Source organism: Dicentrarchus labrax, unplaced genomic scaffold, assembly GCF_905237075.1.
Source record: "Dicentrarchus labrax unplaced genomic scaffold, dlabrax2021, whole genome shotgun sequence".
Lineage (NCBI taxonomy): Eukaryota > Metazoa > Chordata > Actinopteri > Moronidae > Dicentrarchus > Dicentrarchus labrax.
In genome coordinates, this window is record NW_026136707.1 from 10400852 (window position 1) to 10426042 (window position 25191).

The following is a 25191-nucleotide window of genomic DNA, read 5'->3' on the forward strand; positions in this document are numbered from 1 at the left end:
CACACACACACACACACACACACTTAATACTGGAAATACACAAGTATAGATACAGAAACACACTTCTGTCCTGACTGGTTTGAGGCTATCCGTGATATGAAGCTTGTGGGATAACATGCAGGGCAGCACAAACTGATGATTTAAAGATTAGGTGATCAATACAATATCAACACTTTATCATAGCCACTTCAAGCCAAACCAGTCCAGTCTAGATCAGCATAGACAGCAGACACATCACCACCATGTTGCCCCTCAGCACTCTCCCAAAGTGAGCTTTAAATATTTCACCTCCCATTGATTAAGGTCAGGACTGAGCAGAGGGGATCATAGCAGATTTTTGACCAGTGCTTTGGGGAAAGTGAAGGACGTTATACTATATTACCCAGCAGGCACCAGGTGGTGGCGGTGCAGAGGACACCATGGCAACGCCATGAAAATGCCATGGCAACACCATAGCAACTGTGGCCTCATTTGCTCGCTGGTGGTGTGGTACAGCCCAGACTTGCTACAGTGGCATGGTCGTCAGATACACACTTCAGTCACATCAGTAATAGTAACATTGTTCATTAATTATTTCATCAATCAATTAATTGATCATCATCATCAACAATCAGTCAAAAGGAGCAAGAACACAGTATCTACTGGTCTCTGTTTTTTGCTAAGTGAGAGACAGACAGAGAAATGAGCTGATTTAAAAAGAAAGTGTTCAAAGGAAAAAAAGCAAAGGTCAATGGATGGGTTAATTAACAAAGAGATGTGATCACCATATAATAAAACTTTAAAAGAGAAGAGGTGGAGAATGTTCATAGCTTGTTAATGAAAACCAGGAGAAAGAACTGCAGAGGAGAGCAGGAAAAAGCAAAAGAGACAGCAGATTGTGTGAGCGAAACGTACTGATGTGTAAAAGCAGCGAGTGTCAAAAAGTAATGTTAGGTAGTACGAGAGGAGTGACAGACTGATAGCTATAGTAGATACAGATGAATAGAGAGTTTAGACTTTTACTTGTCTTTTTTGTCACAGGCACTAATGTCTTCACAGTCATATAGGAGGAATCGAAATTCAAAAATGATTTCAGTGTCTAGAATCGCTACAAAGCTAAAACATTTAAAACTATTTCATCTAACACTTCCTCCAAATATACCAAACTTAACTAATATATATATATACCTGTATGTATATATATGTATATATTTATTTGTACATATATATTTCTTTATAGATAAATGATAGAATTCAAATGATAATTGAATACAATAAAATATCTCAGTTAAATCACAGTATAACATGGTACATTCTCAAAAACATAGCATATTTTAATATATTCTTTTTTCTCAGCATAAAATAAAAAATAAATAAAACAAAATAAGCCAGAGGGTTTTTAAGAGTCACTTCTGTTCATGCAGTCACAGACTTAAGTATTAGCGCCTCAATAAAAATCAATAATGCTCAATGACATACCAGGTTTAAGCCCTGTTGATTGGTTGAAAATGACTGTGTTGTACTACACAGGAAGCAACTGTTGCCGTGGTTTCCACTGTTGGGGTGCAGAGTAGAGCGAGCTTACTACCTCACTGAAAGGTGGCTGCCCTGGGTCCTAAGCATTTGCTACAATTGAACTACACAACCCTCCCACCACAAATCTTTGAGATTTCATTCAGCTAAACATGCAATGACTCTGGGGCTTTCCAAAGGATGGGAAACGGCAAAAGCATTTCTCTAAAAACCAAGACAGATTGATTTAAAAATTGCCCCACGCAGACCTAGAAAAAAAGCAATCCATGTGCAGATAAAAGGTACAGTCTGCCCTCATTTAAAGGCAAAGGAGTTAAAAGGGGAATTGAGAAGGTCAACTAACCCTTCGATCTGTGACGACATGCACAAACACAACGCACAGTCCCTCACATAGCAAGTCAACCCCCCTCCCCCCTCCTTCTAGCCATTATCAACAGCATCCAAAAAGCTACAAAGTCTAAAAGTAGGTGTTCTTTTGCTACATCATGTCAAAGCTACATTCAACTACAATAGAAGAAGAGCTGGGCTGTGGCTGGTCTTAGTGTGAGAAATGAGGTGGATATGTTGACCTTATGAAAATGGAGAGCGTATGCATTGCAATGTTGGCAACATTGGCACAGTTTACACAATAGATGGCTTTTGGCACAGCTCACAGAAGATACAATGCTAGAGTTCACTACTCTCTCTTCAACACAAAGCATTTTGTATTCATATTGGTCAGCCAGAGCCAGGTGCTGTGGACTTAAACTCATTTATTACAATCACATGACCAAATTAGATGAAACCTATTCTACCTGTAAGAAAATCATTGAGGACGTGGAACATCTGACTCTGGCCGAAACAAATGATCTCATTTTAAACTAGAGAAAAAACAATTACAATGTCTCAGGTGCAAACAGATGTGCCATTGCATCCCTGTCACATTGAAGGTGGGAATATTGCTCAAAGTCAAACAGTCATCTGATAATCTTGATTACAGGAGTTATTACTGACTGCATTCAGTGAAGTCTCAGCTATTGTATATGCACCTCAAATTGGAACTCAAAACATTCACAGTATATCGTTCAGTCTTATTTGCTGAATGGAAATAGTCAAAGTACAAGATCATTTCCTCAGCACAAGTATCTGTGGTACTTTGTTATTGGAACCTTGGTTACAGTGAATTTTATTGTCCATAATAGCAACATGGATTAACATCAAGTGAATAGTTTTCCACATATCAGCAAAATATGTTACCTGTAGATTGTGCAATTACAACTGTGGCACGCATGTCTGAAAAATACAATGAAGAATTGTGCTTCATATAATCCATCGTCTACAAACTCTGCCAAGGTACAGTATAGTAGTGAAATACAATAATATCCTAAGAGAGCTTTTACAACACACTGCACTTGGTTTCAATCCCCCTTTAACTTCCTGTGAATAAATCCTGACTGGCCACTTTCATAAAAATAATAAAGTTCATAGCTGCACGCCCCTTGCTCTGCTTCATGTAGCTACAGTTATTAAACTCACCAGAAGCCTCTTGCACAATTGTCTCCAAAGCTTATTTGAATATTATGCAGCCATCTAGTGCCAATTACAGATATTACACCAATCATCCCCTTGATCCACTTACATGATGGTGAATTATGCGTTGTTCACATGTGGAAAGAAAAGATGGGGCTTTATCTATGAAAACAAATTACTTGAAAACCAATCTTGCCTGAAAGCTCTTGAGTGGAAATTTGGCACTGCTATTGAATCATTCCCACTTCCAACACTAGCCACATCCAGCCTCCTCTTTATTAAAACACTACCACAGTGAGAGAAATATATTGATAGAATAAAAAAGAGGGTGTGGGAAGAAAAGTCTGAGTAAGAAAGAAAAGAAAAGACAGACATAAAAGAAAATCTGCTACATGTCTTTTTTGTTCTTATTGTTATTTCTCTTTTAAAGTTCAGTTTGTTGTTCAAATACTCAACTGTGTTCGAGCTCTGGTTGGACCAGAGGTGACATGACAAGCTTCAACAGGGAGGAGGAGAAGTGGTTCCTGTTCAATCTGATTGGTTAAAAGGGTTTCTAGTAAAACATGACATCACGTAGATGGTCCTGGGGTAGAGCTAGATGGGTCTGATGGTGTCATGAGGTCACTGTGGGCAAATAAATAGCACTGTCCTCACTGCCCAGTGAAAGGTGATCAGGCAGACAGAGTGCATGAGAGAGCTGACTGCATTGCTTTTCATATCAACTGATTTACAAAAGGGAAGAAGAGGGGGAAGTCTCTCCAACACCAAGAAGCAGTCCACTATCCAGTTCAAAAGCCAACAGCCAATGAGGACAGGGAGCCAGAGTCTATTGACCAAACACTGGTCTCTTTTGGGAGAGGGTGGGTCTCTCCACATCCCACCGAGGTGTGTTCTCAAAGCCAGAGGGAGGGAGACGTTTTGAGCACATATCTGTGTGTATCTGTGTGTCTGTGTGCTCGTGCATGTGTGTTTGTGTGTACAAATATGACATCATTACTCACAGGTTGGAGACTACTCTTATCCATAGTTGTGACTCGGGGAGGGGAGGAGAACCGAAGATGACATCACAAAGCTCAATTCTGAGCGGAGAAGAAGTTCAGGAGCTGCAGTCCCCAGTGATGCAGTCTCGCCTTCACTCACGTCGTCATGGGAACCATCCAAACGGATGTAGCTCACCCTGGTGTGGCGTCTCACTGTCGCCCTCACTAGAACGCGTACAATGGAGCGGGTGGCGGTAGCGTTGCTCTCACACAGAGTAGTGGTAGCAGTAGAACTACTGTCTATATTAGTTTCCCCAGTGATGGTCGCTAATTGATTACCTATGGTCACCAAGGCAGTCATATCTCTGGTGTCATCCCTGGCTCCAGCTGCCATGGTACCACGGTTCTCAGTAGCAGTGGTGCTCGCTCCCACGTCTCCCTCTCTCCTCTCCCCCTGTCATACCTCGCTCTCCAGGCTGGAGAAGTGGGCCGACCCTCGGCGTGAGCACAGGCTCTTGGCTTTGAGTGGCAGGTGGGGGGAGTAGAACCTCCGTGGCTGTGGCACTGAGCGCAGTCTCTGATACTGGAGTTTGGCACTGGCCGAAGCCTGAGCCTGGCCCTGGCCTGCCATCCCTACCCCTGCTGGTGGTGAGACGGAGGATGAGGAGGGCGGAGGCGGGATGGGCATCGGGAGGGAGGTGGGAGACATGGACGGTTGCTGGGGTGGTGACGGTGAGGGCTGCGGCGGATGGTCTGTGGGCTGTGTGCTGAGGCTGAGGTTAGATTGGCTGCCTGATTTGGCCTGACTGGGATCTGGTTTGGGGGGCAGAGGCTTGGGGCGAGAGCCCCCGCTGAAGCTGTGGCAGTGGGGGAGAAGCTCTTCCTGGCTATGGGAAAGTGCCGTGGCTCCTCTCTTGGAGTGGGAGGTGTGCGAGCGGCTGTGTGGATGTGGGTAAGGATGTGGTTGGGGGTAAAGGCTACAGGAACACATAGTGGCCCGTCCTGCGTCTTCCCCTCTGTCCCTAGCTCGCCCCTTGCTCTTCCCTCCTCCACTCTTCCACTTTTTCTCTCCTTTCACAGGGATCTTGTCCATAGACCAGTATCTTCTAGGAGGAGGGAAGGCTGCGGGGGGTGGCGGCCACTGCGTGCCGAGCCCCCCACTCCCTCCCCCTGACCCCCAACCTACTCCTGGCCCTGAACCCCAGAAATCAGCACCAATCCATCCCTCTGCTCGAGTTCCTAGTAAGGAATCATCCCGACTGTTGATACTGCCTCCTTTCTCTCTGGAGGGGTAGGTGCCGAAGAACCACCCTCCTCCGCCTATGCCCCCTATTCCAGCGCTGCTTCCCCCTGCACCTGCTTCCCAGTATCTTTCAAAACGTCCGAACTCCCCTGACGAGCCCTCATCTGAATAACTGTCCTCTGCCCTGGCTCTGTCCCTCTCTGACTCCGACACTGCCCCCCTACCTGCTCCCCTTCCCCTCTCCTCCCCCCGCTCTATCCCTCTGTCCCTCTCTTCTTCTTCCTCATCATCATCCTCGTCATCCTCAGAGTCCCACTCGTGGAAGGACAGCCCTTCTCTTGTCTGTGCTTTCTCTTTTTCATAATGCATTAACAAAGGACGCCGCTCTCCGAGTCTACCACTGTCCTCTCTGTCCATCCCTCCACTTCTTCTCCGTTTGGAGGATGGAAGGAGTGGGTGCAGGGATGTTGGAGGAGTGTTAGAATCATCTCCTCTTCCATTTACCCAAAATTTGACTGATGCAGGGAGTTTATTGAGGTTAGGGTATCGTTTATTGGGGGTATGATGTCTTGAATGAGAGCGTGAGGATTTGGGACGCCTCTCCCTGCTTCTGCTGCTATCCTCCTGTTCCCTGTCATTGCCCTCATCTCCCCCTTCTCTCCTACCTCTCTCCCGCTCTCCTTCCCATGAATCCCGCCCCTTCTCCCCAAATGTGCTCCGATACTGGGCAGAGAAGGAAGAGTAGTCTTGTATTCCTCCTTCCCTGTCTCCTTCTGCTTCTCCTTCTCTCTCTGGCTCTACATCTCCCTCCTCTGGCTCAGAGCGTCTACCCCCAGTTGATTTCTTCCTTTTCTTTGTCTTAAGTGCCTTCTTCTTCTTCTTTTTCACCTTTCGCCGCTTCCGTTCTCTCTCACGCTCTCTTTCCCTTTCTTCCCTCTTTTTCCTCTTTTTGTTCTTTTTCTTTTTCTTCTTCTCTTTCTCCTTCTCTTTTCTCCTCTTCTTTTCCCTTTTTTGCCTCTCAGCATCTCCACCCCCTCCACTCCTCTCTCTCTCACTCCAGCTTGCCCACCACTCTTGGAGCTGAGACAGTTGGCTTCCCCCTCTCTCCCTCTCGCGATCCCTTTCTCTGTCACCCCAGGATGTGCGTGGTTTCCTGGGGGGTATGGGTGGTGGCAGGCGGCCGTGGCTGAGGGAACGAGGCCGGATGATTGAGCGTTCCCTCTCCCTCCCCCTACCAAGGAGGAGGCTTGACTCTTCTGTCAGCTCCTCATCGTCATCATCATCCTCTCCATCTATTCCTCCAGTCCTGTCTCGTGTGCTCCTCGAGGAGCTGTAAGAGTAGGTGGGAGAGGTGGAGCGAGAAGATGAGGCAGATGAGGACGTGGACGTAGATGAAGTGGTCGACGAAGAGGACGAGGATGTATAGTGCAAGGATGCAGAGGGAGAAGGAGGGGTGTAAGAGGGGCTGAGGGGTACTGGCACAGGAAGTGAGAGCGGGGGAGAGAGGGGGCGTGCCCTCCTCCCTCCTCCCTCCCTCACTCCATCTCGTGCTCCTCCCCTCCGCCCCAGGGGCAGAATGTTCTCATATAATGGCCCTCCAGGCTCTTTGGGCTTCTTGGGCCGACGCTTCCTCCAGAAGGATGAGGGGAGAGGGGGAGAGGGGTGTGGCAGCGGGGGTGTAGGAGGCAGAGGGGCCTGACTCTTAGAAGGCAGTCTGGGAGTGCCCAGAGGTTTAACGGCCCCTTTCCCCTGACCTCCGCTGCCACCTCCCACCACCCTCTTCCCCACCCCGTGGTCCATGCCCTTCTCTGAGTAGAAGGCCACACTAGCTGGAGGGGGCTGGGGGTGGCCCCTAGGCATAGTCTTGGGGGTCTGGGACCCTGCCTGCTGCTCCATGCAGGGCCCCAGTCCCTCAGGGTCAATGGGACCATAGTATCTCTTATAACCATCAAGTCCCCCGCCCCCTCCAGCAGTTGAAGCCCAGTTTGGTGGGACTTTCTGAGCAAAGGGTCCCATGTCAGTGATGGCCCCCCTTACAGCCATTGGGTTGGTGGCTGTAGCCGATTTGGGCAGCCTCCAGCGATCCACCACAGCCAGTCTGCGGTCTGGCCGGGGCAGGAAGGTGGAGCAAGGGAGGGGTGCACCAGCAATGGGGGTGTTGGAGGGACCCAGTGCTGTCCCAGAATGCACCACGGTGGGAGGAGAGCCCGGTAGAGGTGTTTTGTATACGGGCTGCGGTTGCTGCTGTTGCGGTGGTTGCTGCTGTTGCGCCATGGCAATGGCTGGGTTGGTCATAGACGTTGAGACAACATGTGGCTGGGATGGAACTGTAACCATTGCAGTATGGTGATGAGTGGGCAAAGATTTTCCACTTGGCGCTGTTTCATCCTCAAAGCTACAGCAGCTATACATGCCCTGAGAAAAAGAAAGTAGTATTTCCTCAAATGAAAAATGAAACAAATAAATGCTGCTTTGGAGATCAAGGTACAGAAATATACTGGTAAAAAAAGATGTGTACAGATGCAGTAGACGGCAGATACCATGCTACATACATACAAAATACATTATATTACTGTTTGTGCATGAGAAACAGTAATGGGGACAGAGAGGGGAGAGGGGAATGAATGATAATGAAAATAATAAAACAGCAATCCAAATAAGTTCCAGTTTTCAAAAGAAATGCAAGATTGCTATTTTCCAGATAAACATCCAGTCCTATTTATAGTACAGTTGTGCATTGTTTGGTCAATTAAATTGCATACATAAATGCATAAATTACAACCACAGTGGTGGAAAAGGATAAATTATTAACAGCAAAGCTGCAGTAATCACATGCATATGGTGTGGGCTGGTTCTTTCAAGGTCACTGTCAAAGGAACAGGATATCCAGGTTGTGAGTGGAATTGAATTTCAATTAATCTCCCGAATTGACTGAGTGGAATTGAATTGACCCCAGACCTCACACTTTCTAACACTCACACTCAGTAACAGATAAGGGCACACACAGGCAGTAAGACACATGCTTATACATTTGTGTGCATATGTTTACATGCACAGCATTTTGGTTCCAATCATATTGTCCTGTATAGTGTAGTGTAGTTTTAGTGCATTAAATTGTAGGACCACATGGTGGTTGCCACAGAAAAGGGTTTTAAATATGGCGAAAATTAAAAGATTAGCAGTGAAAATGTGAATTTAAACAGTAAGACATTTAGGGGCAAATTCACAAAAAATGTATCAAAGCACCATGAACTGCGCATCACTTGCAAGCACGCTCCATTTTAAGGTCCAATTCATTCAAGATATTGCATTAATGATATTACAGTGCAAACACGCCCGTAAAGTTAAAGCGCAGCGTGCAGTGCAATTTGCCCATGTTTTGCGTCAGTTAAATACTCATATGCAATGGCCCCAGTAATATTTGTTCTTAAGGTATACCAAAGTAACATATCACATGAGATGGTTAAGCAATGATTGTGTCAAAACATTTAACAAACCTAGTTGCTAGAACAATATTTTCCAAAGAATAATAAATAAAATGAAATATTTGATTTGAAAGAGAACTCATTCTAGTCGCAATTATAACTATTCTTTTTTTAATCCAAAAGCAGTGCAGTACTGAGACACTATTTGCTTGGCAGTGCAGTTAGAGGTGCTTACTACCCTTTGTGGGTGTTTTTGAATTTCCTTTTGTGTTTTTTTGCTGGTCTTGTGGATGCAAAAGCTCGGCAATCCTATTGTGAATTCGCCGTTTAGTGTGCTAGTGCAGAAAAACACTACACACAGACAAAAACACTTACTCTGCTGATTGCCAGGAGAAAGTCCAATTTGCCAGAACTGGTGGCCATGCAGTGGCGCAGTTTCCAGTAGACCAAGTGTTCCCAGGCAAACACAAGCAAACTGAGGCCCATAGCCACCAGCAGCATGTAGAAGACCCCGGCCATGTTGTCAATATCCAGTTTACTGCTCATCACCTCAATTTTGTCATTATGGCAGATACCGGACAGCCAGAGGCGCTCCAGCATCTCAATCTCATCTGGAAATGGGAAGGGGTAGGGGTTGGTGGGCAAGAATGAGGAAAAAAAGCAGGAAAAGGTAAATGGATAAGGTTAAAAGGGGTTAAAGTAGAGAGGAGGAAAGAAAAGAGAGCAAATGAAGGGAGGAGAAGAGGAGGATTGAAATCCACAATAAAAAATAAAGTAAGATAGGACAAGACAAGACATGAAGGGGTTAAGAGATGAGAGTAGGGATCATGTTGGATACAAGAAGAATTAAGGGAGACTTGGGGTTATTTCAAGGTTTGACTGAGATTGATAGATAGATAGATAGATAGATAGATAGATAGATAGATAGATAGATAGATAGATAGATAGATAGATAGATAGATAGATAGATAGATAGATAGATAGATAGATAGATAGATAGAAAGGACAACAGATAGTGACAATGGACACACAGGGAGAAATAAAGGCTAATAATAAGCACTGAAGTAAAGGTCTACAGTATTGCTTGCTGTTTGCCCATTATCCAAGGTGACTCGTCAAGGTCAAAGGTCAGTAATACAAAAAGCTGGACTGGGTCACAGTAACAAAGAGAAAGGAGACTCAGACAGAGAGAGAGAGAGTCCAAAACAATGAAGTAGCTCTGAGAAGTAAAATGGCACCGACAACCTAATCTCAACATTGTAACCCAGAGTAAATGAGGAGAGGAGGAGAAAAGGGAGACCAGGAGCCACAGTGAGGTGGTTGGATAGGTTGAACAAGCATGGAAGAGAGGGAGAGAGGTAATGAGAGAGTTAGGAAGAATATTCTACAAAGAGAGAGAGGGAGCGGCATTCTTTCTCTGTCCACGAGCGCGTCAGGGGAAATGAGACAGACACAGAGACAGAGAGAGTTAGAGGGAGCTGGAACAAGGGAAGCAGAGATGGAGGACGAGAGACTGAGATTGTGTCATTATGACAAACAGCAGGAACACTCCTCAGCTTGAAGAGGATGAGAGGAGAGAAAAAGAGGGAAAAATGTGAAGAGAGAGAGAACCGATAGGAAGGGACAGAGACAGAGGTAGAAGGAGAAGATCATAATCATTTAATTGTGCTGGAGGGATGGTCAGAATCTCCATCAAGGTGGTAAGCTCTGGGGGATTCAAGATTCCCATCTGTTAACCTACCAGGAACCAAGCAAGACCACTTTACCCACTACCTAGGGTTTTCATTCGTGATCTCACTGGCCTAATGAATCTGAGCTGTCTTGCTGAACCCGTGATTGGCTGTGGGTGTTGCTGGTGTAACCATAGTGATGGACAGCCAGAAGTTGCAGTGTATGATTCATGATGGAATTAAAGAGGTATTTTCTCCAATAGAAGTCGTAATGAGAGCTTTCTGTTACACTAATAGCAATGGCGGGATGAGCAGCACTGCAATATCCAGGTCTGAAGGTTGCATTTTACTGCATATTACAGTCTCCGAACTATTTCAAGTCAAAAGGCTAAAGCAGGGTTTAAAAGCTGACAAGTCACGCATCCACTCGCAGCACTACACGGCTCTGCAAAAACTCAAACTCAAGCTTTTCATTTGTGCCATCATTAGCTGTGCTTGCATAGCTTAGATGAAGCCGACTCAGTCATCTGTGTGATCTGGCTAATGTGTCTCCTGTAGAACATCATTAGCCAATCAGCCGTGTCCTCCAGCTACAGCAACAGATGGACACAGTGCTACTGCAGCCGACTGGCAGACTCAGGTAACAACTCCCTGTCTCAGATTCACTCATACACCCATACATTCCAAGACACAAAGGTCTGTTTTTAACTCCAGAGTATAGCCCCACTGAAGAGGATTTATTGGTGTCATTGACCTTCAGTAGCAGCTGTGTGTCCAAACAGGTGCCTGATGTGAAAACAGCAAGTGTCTTAGCAAAGGGTACAGATAAACAGGTAGTCTCATGTTTGTCCTCCACTTCACAAGCCCCAGTTGAATCCTTTCTCTAAGCTCTAAGTCTCATATCCTGACTTTCCTGCCATTTGACTTCCAGTGATTCATCTTGTGATTCTCCGTCTCCCTCTTTCACAATCTGACTCTTTCTCACTGTGCCTGTTTCTTCCCTCCCTTAGACCTTTGTGATGGCAGTTGTCTCTACCTCTCAGTCGCAGCCAGCTCAGGCCTGCCAAATCTGACAGGTGTGTCAAATCCACACTCCACCTCTGTCGTTACTGGCAGGTCAGGTCAGGTAGAGCTGGCACACTGCAAATACAGGGCTGGCATACACCACAAAGACATTATTTAATAAAGGAAACTGTATTTGTGTGTCTTCGTGTGTGTGTGTGTGTGTGTGTATGTGTGTGTGTGTGTGTGTGTGTGTGTGTGTGTGTGTGTGTGTATGCATACATATGTAAATGTGCAAGTGCCTGTATGCATGTTTTGGATTTTGCAGTGTGCCAGATGTGGCTTGGTGCCAGACTAGTCCAGAGACGCTGAGCTCCACAGTTGTTGAGCAGTAAACCATGACCCATACTACCCTGAGCTTTTATCACAACATGACAAACCTCTAGGCATACATTGCAAGATTTCAGAGAAAAAAATCCCGCCAGCAAAGAGCTGCAAAACCAGCTTCTCACATTTTTTCAATATCTACTCACTGAATAATATATTCTTGGAATCAAAATCCTGATACTATGCAAAAAATAGAAGTGGATCTGACAAGAGGGAAAAGGGAAATCTTGCTACTCAGCAGTTTTGCCTTTATCAGGAAACAAGTTGTAGTGAGATCAATGGACCATCTCTTAATGCTGTGGTATGAATCACCAGAGGCAGCAACAAGGAGAACAATGCACTCACAGGGTTGACAAAGCCGTGGCGGACTTCTCTAGTGCCCCTCTATCCTCTAATGCAGTTGTAAAATGATATGACTCAACACAGTACGCTACAATAATGATGTAACACTGTGACATGATTTAGCCCAGCTGAAGGTGTGATGCGGAGTCCTTGAGCCGCAGGGCGATTGTTGAGATGCAGCCTTTGAGGGCACGGTGAATGTGAGGCCCCCCCCCCGCACATCCAAACGAACTAATCCTCTTCCTTAGTAATCCACTCCAATAATGCCTGCCTACAACTAGAACCCTCAGCATTCAACACCATCGTGTAACTAGACCCATCCTGCGTACACAGCTGATGTTAAGGGCTTCTGCTACATAGAACAGAACAGCAAGGACGAGGGCATATACCAAGAATTAAAAGAAACAACAGACATAGCATGTCAAGGCTTTCTGGGCTCTCTTTTCTTACACACACACACACATCCTTTCTCAGGTTCAACTATTCAGCTCGAGACGCCAGTCTTATTTAATAGATCTTGGCACCAAATTGGCATTATCAGTGTGTAAGCAGCTAAAGTGTCTGCGTGCCAGAAACAGCTAAAGGGCTTTGTCCGCCACGCCATAAGCAAAGCTGATTTAAAACACGAGGAAAAGCCAAACAAGCAGCATCCGATTGAGACAATAAATGCGTGTGGCGGACTGTGTAAAATGACAATCAAGCATTAGTGTACTGACAACTATTGCTAAAAACAGATTCTCTCTGTCAAACAAGGAACCGTCCTCCCATGGATTAATCCAAGACACAAGAGTGTGCAGCAGACAAACAGCATACTAATAATGCTGCCATAGCTATCAATTATTCAATTATTTGATCTGTTTTCTATATCTCTTTTTGCTTCAGTGCGCCCTTTCCACATCTCATATGCAGGGTATTTTCAGGTGTTTCTCTTTGGGGGTTTTTCTCACACTTCCTCACTCTCTGTGTCAGTCTCAGCTAATCTGTAATGAGTGTAAATCTGTCACCGCACAAGTTGTGATGATCCTTTTTTTACAACATTGACTCACACAAGTAAATCCTTTTTTTCTTTTACCAGCCCGAGCAGGAAAAAAGGGAAAGAGAGTGAAAGTCAGAGAGATTGAAAGGAGTGAAAATGGGGGAGGTGTATGTGTACTTTCACCAACAGAATCAAGCCATTTCTCCAATTCTTGAAACAAAAAAACAAATGATATTCCTTTAGCTCCCGTGTCCCCTTGTAGCCAATAAAGAGACCCACAAACCTCTTTACAATTGCCATCAGCCCTGTCCTACACACCATTATCCCCTCTGTCACAATCAAAACACCTTCCAGCCATCGCTCTCTTCACACCTTATATTCCCACATCCACCACTCAACATCCTCTCATTCATCTACCCCCTGTGTCCTCCATCCACCCCCCACCCTCTTGCTACTCTGTCGCTCGTTTCTCTCTCTTGTCATTTTACCCATAACCTTCCCTTTGCCCCTCCATTGTCCTAATTATTTTCCTCTCTACCCTCCCCTCCCCACAGTTCTTACCATCTCCCACCAGCTGCAGCAGAGCCAGGTCAAGAGGACGTTTCCAGCGTGAGTTTTTGTGCAGGGCGATACCGTAGCCTGTGGTGGCAAAAACCTTCCCCGAGCCTATGGTCATCACCTTGGAAAAAGAACAATGTGCGGATATTTAAAAAAATGACCAAGAGGCAAATATGTTGAATCTAGTATGTGAGTAAAAGTACCTGTGTGGGTTAGTCCTCACCTTACAACCTTCGTCCTTCCTGGCCATATAGTTCAATACTGCAGCATCATAAATAAAAGCATCCAGTTTCCTATAAAGGGATCAAGGGAGAATTCATTCATCATTGAATGGGAAAGAGGGAACAAAGGGATGGAGGGAATGATTGAGGAAGGGGAGGAGGTATAAAGGTGGGTTTCTGCAATGTACCTGGGAAGTGAGTTGGGGTGCAAAAATATACGGCAGACAGGTGCACAGAATGATAGAGAGGGCATGAAAAGTTAAATCATAACAAGAAAAGGGAGGAAGGGTGGAATAGTAAAGCAGGCTTGGCAGAAAGAGTGAAAACACAAGGAGAATAAAATAAGGCAGAGATCAGGGAAAGATGTGTGAGTAAGAGGGAGCGGGAAGGTGGTGGAGGAGGTGGAGGGGAGGAGGAGGATGGGGATTTATACGGTGCGAAGAGCGCAGTGACAGGGAGAGGGGGGGGGAGATTTACACACTTCAGGGGGAAACGACATGGGATAGAGCCAGAGAGTGATGAGGATTATAAAGTTTAAATACAGATGCACCAAGAAAGCACACTGGGAACGGGGGAAAGAATGGACCAAAAAATAGAAGAAGAAATGGTAAGATAAGAGGGTCGATGAGGAGTGACAGGAAGGGAAAGATAAACACCAAGGAAAAGAAAAGTTTCTCATTTTTGTGCATGTTAACACTGAGTTATAATTGTGGTGTCAAGGCAATGGTGAGGGAGAAACGATGACAGAGGCTTAGGATAAAGTAAACTGGGATAATCCAACACATGACGGGTGATGGAGATTCTACTAGAAACTGAAGAGGGAAATGCTGCTTGCACTGTGTGGGTGGGTTGAGATAGTGGAGAAGTGAAGAGAGAGAGAGAGTAAAGGTGAGAGAATCTGTGCAGGAAAGCAGGAAGTGTGACAAAAGATGTGAAATGTTAGTCGGAGTTGAAAAGAATTCCACTGTGCATGATGGACCGTTAGTGCGAGAGTGAGAGCATGAAGAAAATCATTTTCATTAGATGGGTTGATGGGAATACAGTAAATAGATTTTGTAGAATAGACCATGTAGTGAGACTCTATTGTCAACTGCTGTTTCCAAGGTAAAGAATAAACTTTTAGTCTCAACTTTTAAGTAAACCTGAATTCCTGAAAAGTGCTTAGAGGAATGGCAATTTGAACATCTACAACTCGATGACAACCCGGCAACATTATCTTCTCTGGGAAGATTGTGTGATACAATCGCTCCAAAAGAGCAACTGAATGGACTGCAGTAATGTGGTTGTATTGCCAACCAATGTGGAGATCTGATTGTAGTCAGAGTTTTTAATCTCATCAGAAGACAACAGCTAAAAATTCTTCTTTTGACCATTTCATGGCGCCACATTCACTTGAACCTTAACTGAATGGCATTTTTTTAAAATAATTTAAATAGTTAATTCTAATTATGACTATCCTATAATCATCATTTTTTGGACAAATACATTTTCAGCACCACGTTTCATCACCATGTACAGCAATGGAGTTGTTTGAAAATCCTGATTTGTTGTTAGAAGTTGACTTTCTTATAAGAAGATTTGTGTTTGTATGATTGCTAAGGCGGCGTATCTTGTATCCTTCATAGTTCAGCAACTCTGTTATTTAAATTTGGTGTTTTGAAATGTTTTCTTTTTAAACTTATGGATCTGTACTTGTTACATGAGCATCTTTGCTGTTGTATTGTTCTTGGCAAAACAATTTTATGTTTCAAACAAACAACAATCCAGTTTAATAAAAGGAAAGTTTGAATAATTTTAACAACTTCCTTAATTTAATAAACAGTCATTTGCAAAGCATGCTTGAATGGAAACTCAGCTGCTGGAAAATAAAAAAGCAAGTTGTGGAGAAAAACAAAGATCGAGCAGGATACATGTAAACGTGAGGGAATGAACAAGCTGATGTTGTAGCAGACAGACCCGGTCTTGAGGTTCAGAATGGCGTCTTCCACTCCTCTCTGGTTGTATTTGCCCATGTACTGGTGCATGTCTGGGTAGTTGGAGCGGATGTTTTTTTCTGTGCTCCCATTGGGCACTGTGCCAAACTTCAGAGGTGGGTACTGCTCCTCGGGATGCTGAAACTAGCGGAGCAAAGGGAGGCAAGGGAGGGAGACGGAAGGGGCATGAGACACACCAGGCTGTGCACCAATCTGTCTGACCTATTTCTGTCCACTTTCCAGACTAACTTACAACACTCCATGCACAAATCAAATCTTTCAAAAGAGAGCAGTCTGTGGACTTAAAGTACTATTTAGAACTGTCTTTTAAGTATTCGAGAACTGTGGTAATTGAGTTATGTTAAATGAGATTTTATTCATTTTTAAATTCCTGTGCTTTAATCAATTTAACATTCAAATGCATGGGATTTGGCTCACTCTAAGACTTTAATTCTCCTACTGCTTTCCCCACTTAATCAGTATTCAAGCAAGGAGGTACCTTCTTGTCCGAGAGGCCTGACACTGTGTCAATGTACTCCTCCTGGATCATGAAGGCAGCCAGGTTAGCAGTGTAGGAGGCCAGAAAGATGACAGCAAAGAAGGCCCAGATCAGCACCATAATCTTGCTGGTGGTTCCTCTGGGGTTCTCCACTGGCACAGAGTTGTTGAAGACAATGGCCCACAAAAGCCATACAGACTTTCCTATAGTGAAAGTAGAGCCTCCAGCCTCTGGCCAAAATGATGACGAAGGAAAAGGAGAGAGAAAAAAAGAGATGGATTATTGAGCGTAATGAGAGATTTTAACATTAACTTTTTTTCCAGACAGCAATCCAACCAGTACACGGCACAATAGTGTATTCAGCAGCATCTGACTGCAGATGAGCCAGCCGATTCAAATTAAAGTACCCTGAATGATCAGTAAAATGGGTTTACTATATATGAAAATACCTAGCAGGCTTTCTGACACCAAAGCTCATAAGGCGGAGACTATACGTTTCGAGGATGGCAGCTTTCAATTCAGCAGCTACGTGATCTTACAAATAATTAAACCACATGGTGCAAATCACCATTCAAAGGGCTCAAACACTCCATGCCTTTATACGATAGGAGTAAAGGAGGAAAGAAGGAGAGAGATGAGAGTGAATGAGAGGGATATACAGGAGGATGACAGAGAGGTAAAATTATGTAGAGCACAGCAATCATGCAGTAAAAGAGGCGAGTCGGGTTGGGTATTGGACCGAGGCATCAGGCATACTGAATATCACAGGGGTACAAACTATGCTGTTGAATAATAAATGGCTGCTTCAATATCAAGAATCCTTGGATGCAGTTCAACATACTGTAGGTATAATTTCCTCTTCTCCACACTCACCCACAGTTAAGAATGCAGAGAAGCACATTCAAAATGTCCACCAATGTATGTGAATGTAACAACTGACCAATCAGACAGCAAGAAAACAAATCCAGTAGAAACAAAAAGTTCATTGTCATATTAAAACATCATTTTGACTTTTTAACCACATTCCAGGAGTGTGTTTGTCCATTTGACCTGCATTTCAACAGCGATGGACTGCACACAGACTCATCTATCAGACTGGGAAAGACAGACAGCTTAGACTCATCACTCACTCTTGCCAGTCTTGAGACTGCGGTTGTAGCCCACAGGGCTGAAGAACTCAAAGATGAAGACAGTCACAGCAACCACGGTCAGGCACATGACGAACATCATTACCCACACCGCTGGACTGTAGGGCTCTTTGTGACAAAACAAAATAAAGTTAAAAAAAAAAACACATAACATGAGGGCCTTTTAAACGGTTTTGTTCTGCATTATGAAATCGTTATTATTATTTGTATAATTATTATCAATAGAAAGGAGGAACAAGTGTCACAAAACTGGCACATTATGTACTATATATAAACAGAGATGAGCCCAGTATGCAGTAAAAAAAGACCATTGGAGCATATTCTCCAGAAGTCCATAAACACTGTTTTTCTTTTTTACAATCATCTCAATGCAGTCTATAGGCCAATAACACTGTCCTCCCGCTGGAGCCTTGAGCCTGCTGACAGAGTGAAATTATAAGTTGGGAAGACACGAGCAGCTGAGAAAAAGTAACGGCTAATCTAGATGTACGGACCAGCAGCCAAAGACTGAGGCCTTTTATGCAAACTCAACACTTTGCAATTAGATTAGATTCGGTACACCAGCTAGCTGCCTCACATAAACAGAGCCTCTCACCTAAGAAAGCGGATGGTGATACAGTTCCGTTGCTACGGGAGACCATTACGCTGATCCCCGTCTCCACGAAAGGGACAGAGAAATCCACGACCTCTGACCTCTCCTCATTAATAGTCAGCGAGCCAATGGCCATGTCCGCTCGCTTGTACACCACCTAAAGGGGACAGGAATCAGTGGTAAGAGAGAAATCTAATTAATAATTGCTGTAGCGGTTGTAGATAGACAGGGTGAATCTTTTACAGTCCACAAAGGTTTGTTTCCAGGTGAGATAGTGACATTTTTTCACCCTGACCCTTTGTACACTCTCAAATGTGCCTGCATGAGAAAGGCCAAGGATTCAATCTGGTACAAATACTGAACACGTGTCTTCTGTGCATCACTTTAGCATACACAATGAGCTAAGGCCCGTCTCCTCCGTGCCACCATCTAGAAAAACCTGAAAACCGCTGTGTCTGCTGATTGTACAAGTGAAATGTTAATCTACATTAGACATGGCACATCCGCTCTTCAGAGCAAATCAGCAGAAAAATGAAGTGAAGCGGAAAGCAAAGCACCCTCCCCTCCACTCTGCCAAGTCTCTGGATTACCTGATCAAAGAATGGCAGGCTTTGGAACATCTGATCAAAAGACAGACATTAGTTTGAGAAAACAAAATTCGCTTGGCCTTTTGCATGTGAAAATAGATTCGACAGACAGCTCTGGCCCAGGCTCAAGTTATAAATGATAGAGCAGGAGAGCGCAGTGGAACTGTTTTGGAACCCGTGACAACTGGCGTTTGGCAAGTTCCCTCTGGGACAAAGATAGAAACAGTGGGGCGCTTCAATGAAACAGCAGCCCCCGAATCGATCTCAGTATGTGTGTGAGCATGATTGTTTGTGTGTGCCTGTTTTTTGTTTTTTTTTCTGTCAGCTTCTGTGTCTTTCTTGATGGGGGATCATGAACCTCAGTGAGTATTGCCAAGAAAATATCAAGGACTAATCACAACTAGCCAGGGGGTGTCTGACAATGTGTGTGTTTGTGCTTCTGTGTATTTTATGTGTACAAGGATGTGTCTCTGCTGATAAACATACTGTAGGAAAGTGTTTGCAAGAGAGTGTGTGTTCACTGTAAATGTTAGCCATCATGCTTGTCATTCTAATTTGTGGAACTGTGTATTTTTTTTGCCCTCTAGTACAGTCTATGTTTGTGCCTGCACATTTGTGCATGTGTGCATGTCCGTGTGTGTGTGTAATAAATGACAGCTGTCTGATTTCTTGCAGTGGTTAAGTGGCCATAACTCTCACAGCTATTGATGTGACACATTGCGTTTGACTGGTCACCCAGGACGCGGGAGGACAGACGGAGGAACGCTACTATGAGGCTTGTCAACGGCAAAGGCAACACAAAATATGCAGAGGCACAAATAAAAACTCACACACACACTCACCCTTCACACATACGCAAGTGACACGAGACCAACATTGAGAACACATTGCTCACAAAGGCAGACAGGCAGAACCACAGTCACACACACACACACACACACACACAAACAAGGACTTGCCTCTCCAATCATGCCGTTCCAAACCCCATCAATTTTCTTCCCATGTTTCCCATTGGTCACTAAGTAAAGGTCATAGGTGAAGCCGACAATCTTGGCCAATCTCTTGAGGATGTCAATGCAGAAGCCCTTGCAGCACTGCTTCATGGGAGCCACACCCTCGTGGATTGCGCTGTGAAAGAATCACATAGAGGGAAAGTTAAAAGTGTCAAACAAAAAGACATTAAAAACTGCATCCTTAATGGTGTGTAATGGTGCATTTTAACATTAGATTAGTTATGAAAGGAAAGGAAAAGTGAAGAAAATGGTCACAGAGAATGAATATTGTGACCAAGTCCTCGTGACAGGTTTGATCGACCAGCGTAGGATAGGTGCTGTCATCCCTTCAGAAGCTGATGAACCATAAAGCTCCACTGTGGTCATATCTGATTCCAGACCCCTGAGTCATTTCACTGATCCTCTGGAGAGCAGTCTGTTATTGATTATGGTCAGAGTGTGAAGAGACCACAGTTTTGAAAGGTGATTGATGTCTCCTCAATTGGATGGCATCATGAGAGCTTAGGAACTCCATTCATAAGAAAGAGAGCTTTTCTTTTTTTCAATGGATTTTTTTTCTGATTATCATTTCCTTTCTTTACAATTTGTGATAAACGAAAGAAACATTAACCTATAGAACAAGTCAATAACATTACATCCTACACAAAACATATCAACCTAATAATTTTTATTTTTTTTGCTATGCTAGGTTTTTAATCCAAAGGATTCAAACCTAGCATTAAGGGGTCGTCTGCAGGGCACTGAGTCACGGATGCAGGTCCCGGAAGCGGCGTCTGCCAGCTCCACAATGACAAATGGCCTTTCCTCCAGCGTGACAACACGCAGGTGCTGAGCATCATCAGGTGGTTTAAGGAATGGCCCATATCGGGACCAGGCTGGGTACCGAAGTCTCAGCACGCCGTTCTCCCACCAGCCTACCTGGGGGAACAGACAAGAGAAACATTAGAGAGAGGTGGACTACACAATGCCAAACATTTCTACCACAATCAGTGTTTCTTTTCCTTTAACGGGCACCACCTTTATTTATAACGATAAACAAAACCAGGTAATCTCAACAACCCTACTGAACACAAAACAAGTATCAGAGACACAATCCACATTCATATTGCTCAAGATAGAGTAGAAAAGGTGAATGTAATTAGTATTTTAGTATAAATGTAATATTTGTATAATGAATAAAGCTTGCAATAATTTACATCTGCATGTTACAACTTCCACTTATGTTTGTAATGTAGCAGAGGCGCCGACTCTGTGATCCTGATTTGACACAGTGAGGACCACTATGGAAATAAGTTATATTAACTTTTACTATTTTCTGCTTGTCGTGCTTCAAAACACATGCACTAGATTTATTAAGTATGTTGTTTATGACAGAATCAAATCATAGTGGCCAAGATTTTCCTGTACTGACATTTCAAGTTATTAAAGTTTTTCCAAATGTGTGACAGAAATCTGTTAATGTCACATTTTTTGGAACAGCGTTGAGAATTCGTTTTTGGTAAATAATCCCATAATCAAAGCTGTTTGTGAATAAGGGTGAGGGGATACAGTGTCCATCTAACATCCGCAATCCATGAGAAAGTATGACGCCACATCTGTTTGAGCCAATAACATTGCTTTAGTTAGAGAGTGCCAATAAATGATTATACACTTAATTAGATAAATAACTAGATATTGGAGGATTGAGGAAGTTAGACGGATGGGTTAATTGTAATACTTTATCTTTATCTATTAATTCGGTCACTAAAGTAAATCGAGAGGTCATTTCCTACCTGTGTGATCACCAGCAGCAGGTTGTATCTTTACATATATGTTTGTGTTCCTACAGTTGTCCTCTGATTGATACAACGTGTCTAACTGGACAAGCACTTTGTAACCTTGTTCAGATAAGTGCTGTACAAATAAAGTTATTACTATTATATAGCCTCTCAGCTTGCGTAACGCGTACAGGGCGCAGTCCCTGGAAACACTGGACACGTCTCAAGCAAAAGTAAAGTCTACCATGATAGAAAGTAAGGAAGGCCACAATAACAGCTCTGAAGATGCTGGGTAACAGGTAAGGAAATACATTTTTGACTGCCCCCCTGAGGTTTGCGTAGGGATCACTGTGTGCTGAGGTCAGATGGGACTGGGGTGCCGGGTAACTTTAGTTGTGAGTCCAACTAAATTATCTCACTGACGTTTTCTTCTTAGTCACCACCAGTAAACCAAAATTCACCAATCCCCTGGTTTTGTTTAAAGTTGGGGGTGTGTGAACCGAGGATGGGACATTGTGTAGTTACCGGAGCTGAGCCAGCTGCAGATGGTCAGTAAGCACCTCCAAACTATTAGACTGGCTGCTTGTTCAATCACAGTCGTTTTTCTGTCTACACGTTAAATGCAGGAGATGGGACATGTTGGTGTGAGGGCTCTGGAGTTGTTGGAAAACATTTTTGACTCAATTTGAATCCATAACTCTTGCTGTTAAGTAATGCTTAATTTTTTTGTTTTGTTTTTTTTTAAATCAGAAATTTCAACTAATTCTGTTATTTGTAATGAATAACAAAGCAAAAATATTTGACCAAAATGCCACAGTCAGTATTGCTCATGTTTGTGAGAGCTAGCATTGAATGGTTAAGTAGTCCCTGAACAGATGTATTCTGCATTCATTTAAAACAAAGATGATGTTGGTTATTTGCCCAACCAACTAAAGAACAGAAAACTATATTTATATGGCTATACTATGTTGTGATAATAATTTTCTATTTTTGCCTACAACCACTTTAGGTATGCACATATCACATATTTTACAATCGAGCACAAGAAAGCTATAGAATAAAGCTTTAAAATCAGGCACAAAATCCCAACGGTATTTTACTCTAGTAGCCACTTTAATTAAATTTTAAAAAATTGTTTACTAAATAGAATTTTTTTTAAATGTTATATAATAACAATACCATAACCTTAAACATATACTTTGTCAGAAACAGTGTAAACACAACAACATTAACACCTATACAACTTAATCTCATGTATAATGCTATAATCATTGTGTTAGACTGTTCACTTTTGTCTTTCCTTGCATGATACAGTTACACTGTAGAAATACATTGTACAATACTGTATCACAAACTATGGCCACAAAGTGACAACAGAGATGAATGAACAGTACAAACTTAGTATAATAAGCTTCACAAAGGTTATATTTACTGCATGGCTATGGTACTGTTTTTCATTAAATTGTACAGGTATTATTTAGGTTATTGTGCCCGCTCGCTCTTTTTTAGAACACCAGTCCTTGAATATTAATTGTTATGTGGGTTGGGAGCAATTACTTGGCACATTCGTGGCTACACTGATTGATGGGGTCACATCGTTATCCAGATATGTTTGTACTTGTCATTTACTTTAGTGTAAAATCAGACATCGGACGAAATAATAATAATTTACATATAATGGCTTTGAGTAGGATGAATGCAAGTACCTCACAGATTCATACTTATACAAAGAATGGGCTTTACCAAGGGAGCTATGGTGACAGGGGTTTTTCAGTGGAATGCAGAAATCCACATTTCTAATCTTTAGGCTGTTGAATAGCCTGGAACCGGAGTTACGGTTTATTTTGAGTGGGTTTGATTGAAGGATTTTTATGTGACAAGCTTTGGTCAAAATTCATTTTTACAGGCACTTACACGTGTGCAGACAGCAGACCCATGACTACAGATGTCATTTCAGTATGATTTTTAAAATCGGTTCGCGAATGATGCTGTGAGACCACATTGTTCTGTGTCCACTGTTGACCTGAAAATGTCTGTCAAGCATCCCTTTGGCTGTATCATTTCCCCCTTCTCTTTGCATTGTTTATATGCACACTGGGTGTGTTGGATGCTGGTGCCTGGCATATTCAGACTTTTGAAAGCAGCACAAGGCAGAACCACACCCAAGAAGGGTGCAGAGTTTTTTTTGTGAACCTTCCTCTTGCAACATTATTTGACACATCTTGGCGTGATCACCTGATAAAAGTCTCATCTAAGTGTCATGACAAGTGTAACTGTGGCGACGTACACAAAAGAACGTGTGCGTACTGTATTCTCATGCACACACATACAGAAATACATGAAGATATACAGTTAACAGACACACACACACACACACACACACACACACACACACGCATATAAAACATACACACAAGAATGTGAGTACTTAAGCAGGCCAGTGGAGTAAAGTAAAGTTTGGCAGCTTTGTGCAGCCTGCCTGTCTGTGTAATGCAAGCGCTGGCAGAGAGAAGAGGAGGAGGTGGCAACAATGACAGTATTTCGACTGCACTTCGACCGCAGCTCCGCAACAGACATTCAATCACAACACACTCAGGGAACACAGACAGGAAACAGATAGAGCTTACAGGAGAACACACTACTCTCTATCAGACAAATACCTAGAAAAACCCACACACAAACGTCAGGAAAAGAACAGCAAATATATTCCACTTCAGACTTTTCAAATTGCTGGAATATTTTGTGGCAGAGAAAGTATTCTGGTTTGGAGCAAAAGTTTGGAGACTGGGAACCACTTAAAACTAAAACGTTATTCTTTAGCAGCTGTGAGTGGCATTAATAAATGTTCATTAAATTTCGATAATATCCTGGAACTAGTTTTATGTGCTGTAGATGAAACAAGCCATGCTCATGCTGGACAACCTTCAGTACTAGTCTGCAGTGTTTCAGTAAGCTAAGCTGGGTGCTCCCGGGCTCTAGGTAATGGTGCAGTCATTGTAAAGAGAACATTAAATATTCAGGGAGAGCCAACAGCGTGGATGTGCATAATAGGCAGATACAGGCGTCTTATCCTCATTGTGTGTGTGTGTGTGTGTGTGTGTGTGTGTGTGTGTGTGTGTGTGTGTGTGTGTGTGTGTAAGCAACAGGGTTTATGCAAGAAGGGTGTAAGCATATGTATGTAAGCATACAGTATGTGCCCTCATTTGTGTGCACACACATGTGGATGTCTGTGTTTAAGTTCTAAGCGTGTGTATGTGTGTGTGTGTGGGGGTGGGTTTCGTACCCTGGGTTTGCGCAGAGTCGAAGGACCAGCACAGGAGCTTCTAATTGAAAGGGATTTGAGGGATATGGCAGGAGTCAGCATGTTACGACACGCTGAGACTGGACTCTGGTGGGCTGTTAAAACCAGCAGGAGGCTGAGAACCACCAATGTGTGTATTTGTGCTTGTGTGTGTGCCTGTGTGGGTGCATCGGTATTTGTATTTGTGCGGTGTTTATGATTATGTTCAGTTGCGGCGTGTATGTTCTGAGTGTGCTGTGTGTCTTTATGCATGTACAGTGTGGTGTTGACGTGCTGGTGTGTGGTTGAGAAAATGAGCATCGTTCTCTCTTCTGACACTGACAAGGGTAAAATCCCTGCGTATTAAAGGGAAAACATCTCCAACAGGTGACAAGTCTTCGTATTAAGGATTTCTGAACAGACCACAGCTTTATAGAATATGCATGACATGCCAGGGGTACTGGTGCTTGGTTGATGCGCATGCAGTTATGTAGACAAGACACTCAAACACACAAAA

The 25191-nt window shown here is 43.5% G+C and overlaps 1 protein-coding gene across 3 annotated transcripts in view; it reads right to left on the bottom strand.

Moving 5' to 3' along the window:
• The window catches only part of LOC127366742 (glutamate receptor ionotropic, NMDA 2D), a 50055-nt gene that overhangs the window by 1312 nt on the left and 23552 nt on the right, over nt 1-25191 (bottom strand). For all 3 annotated transcript variants that reach the window (XM_051405984.1, XM_051405983.1, XM_051405982.1), the window contains exons 7-16: nt 20350-20555; nt 19584-19752; nt 18041-18194; nt 17428-17553; nt 16298-16527; nt 15782-15942; nt 13828-13897; nt 13608-13725; nt 9045-9280; nt 1-7659 (exon numbers count right to left, since the gene is read on the bottom strand). The exon at nt 1-7659 is cut by the window's left edge and continues 1312 nt beyond it. In XM_051405984.1, coding sequence (XP_051261944.1) covers nt 4459-7659; nt 9045-9280; nt 13608-13725; nt 13828-13897; nt 15782-15942; nt 16298-16527; nt 17428-17553; nt 18041-18194; nt 19584-19752; nt 20350-20555 — 4671 coding nt within the window. In that variant the 3' untranslated portion in view covers nt 1-4458. The remainder of the gene's footprint in view (nt 7660-9044; nt 9281-13607; nt 13726-13827; nt 13898-15781; nt 15943-16297; nt 16528-17427; nt 17554-18040; nt 18195-19583; nt 19753-20349; nt 20556-25191) is intronic.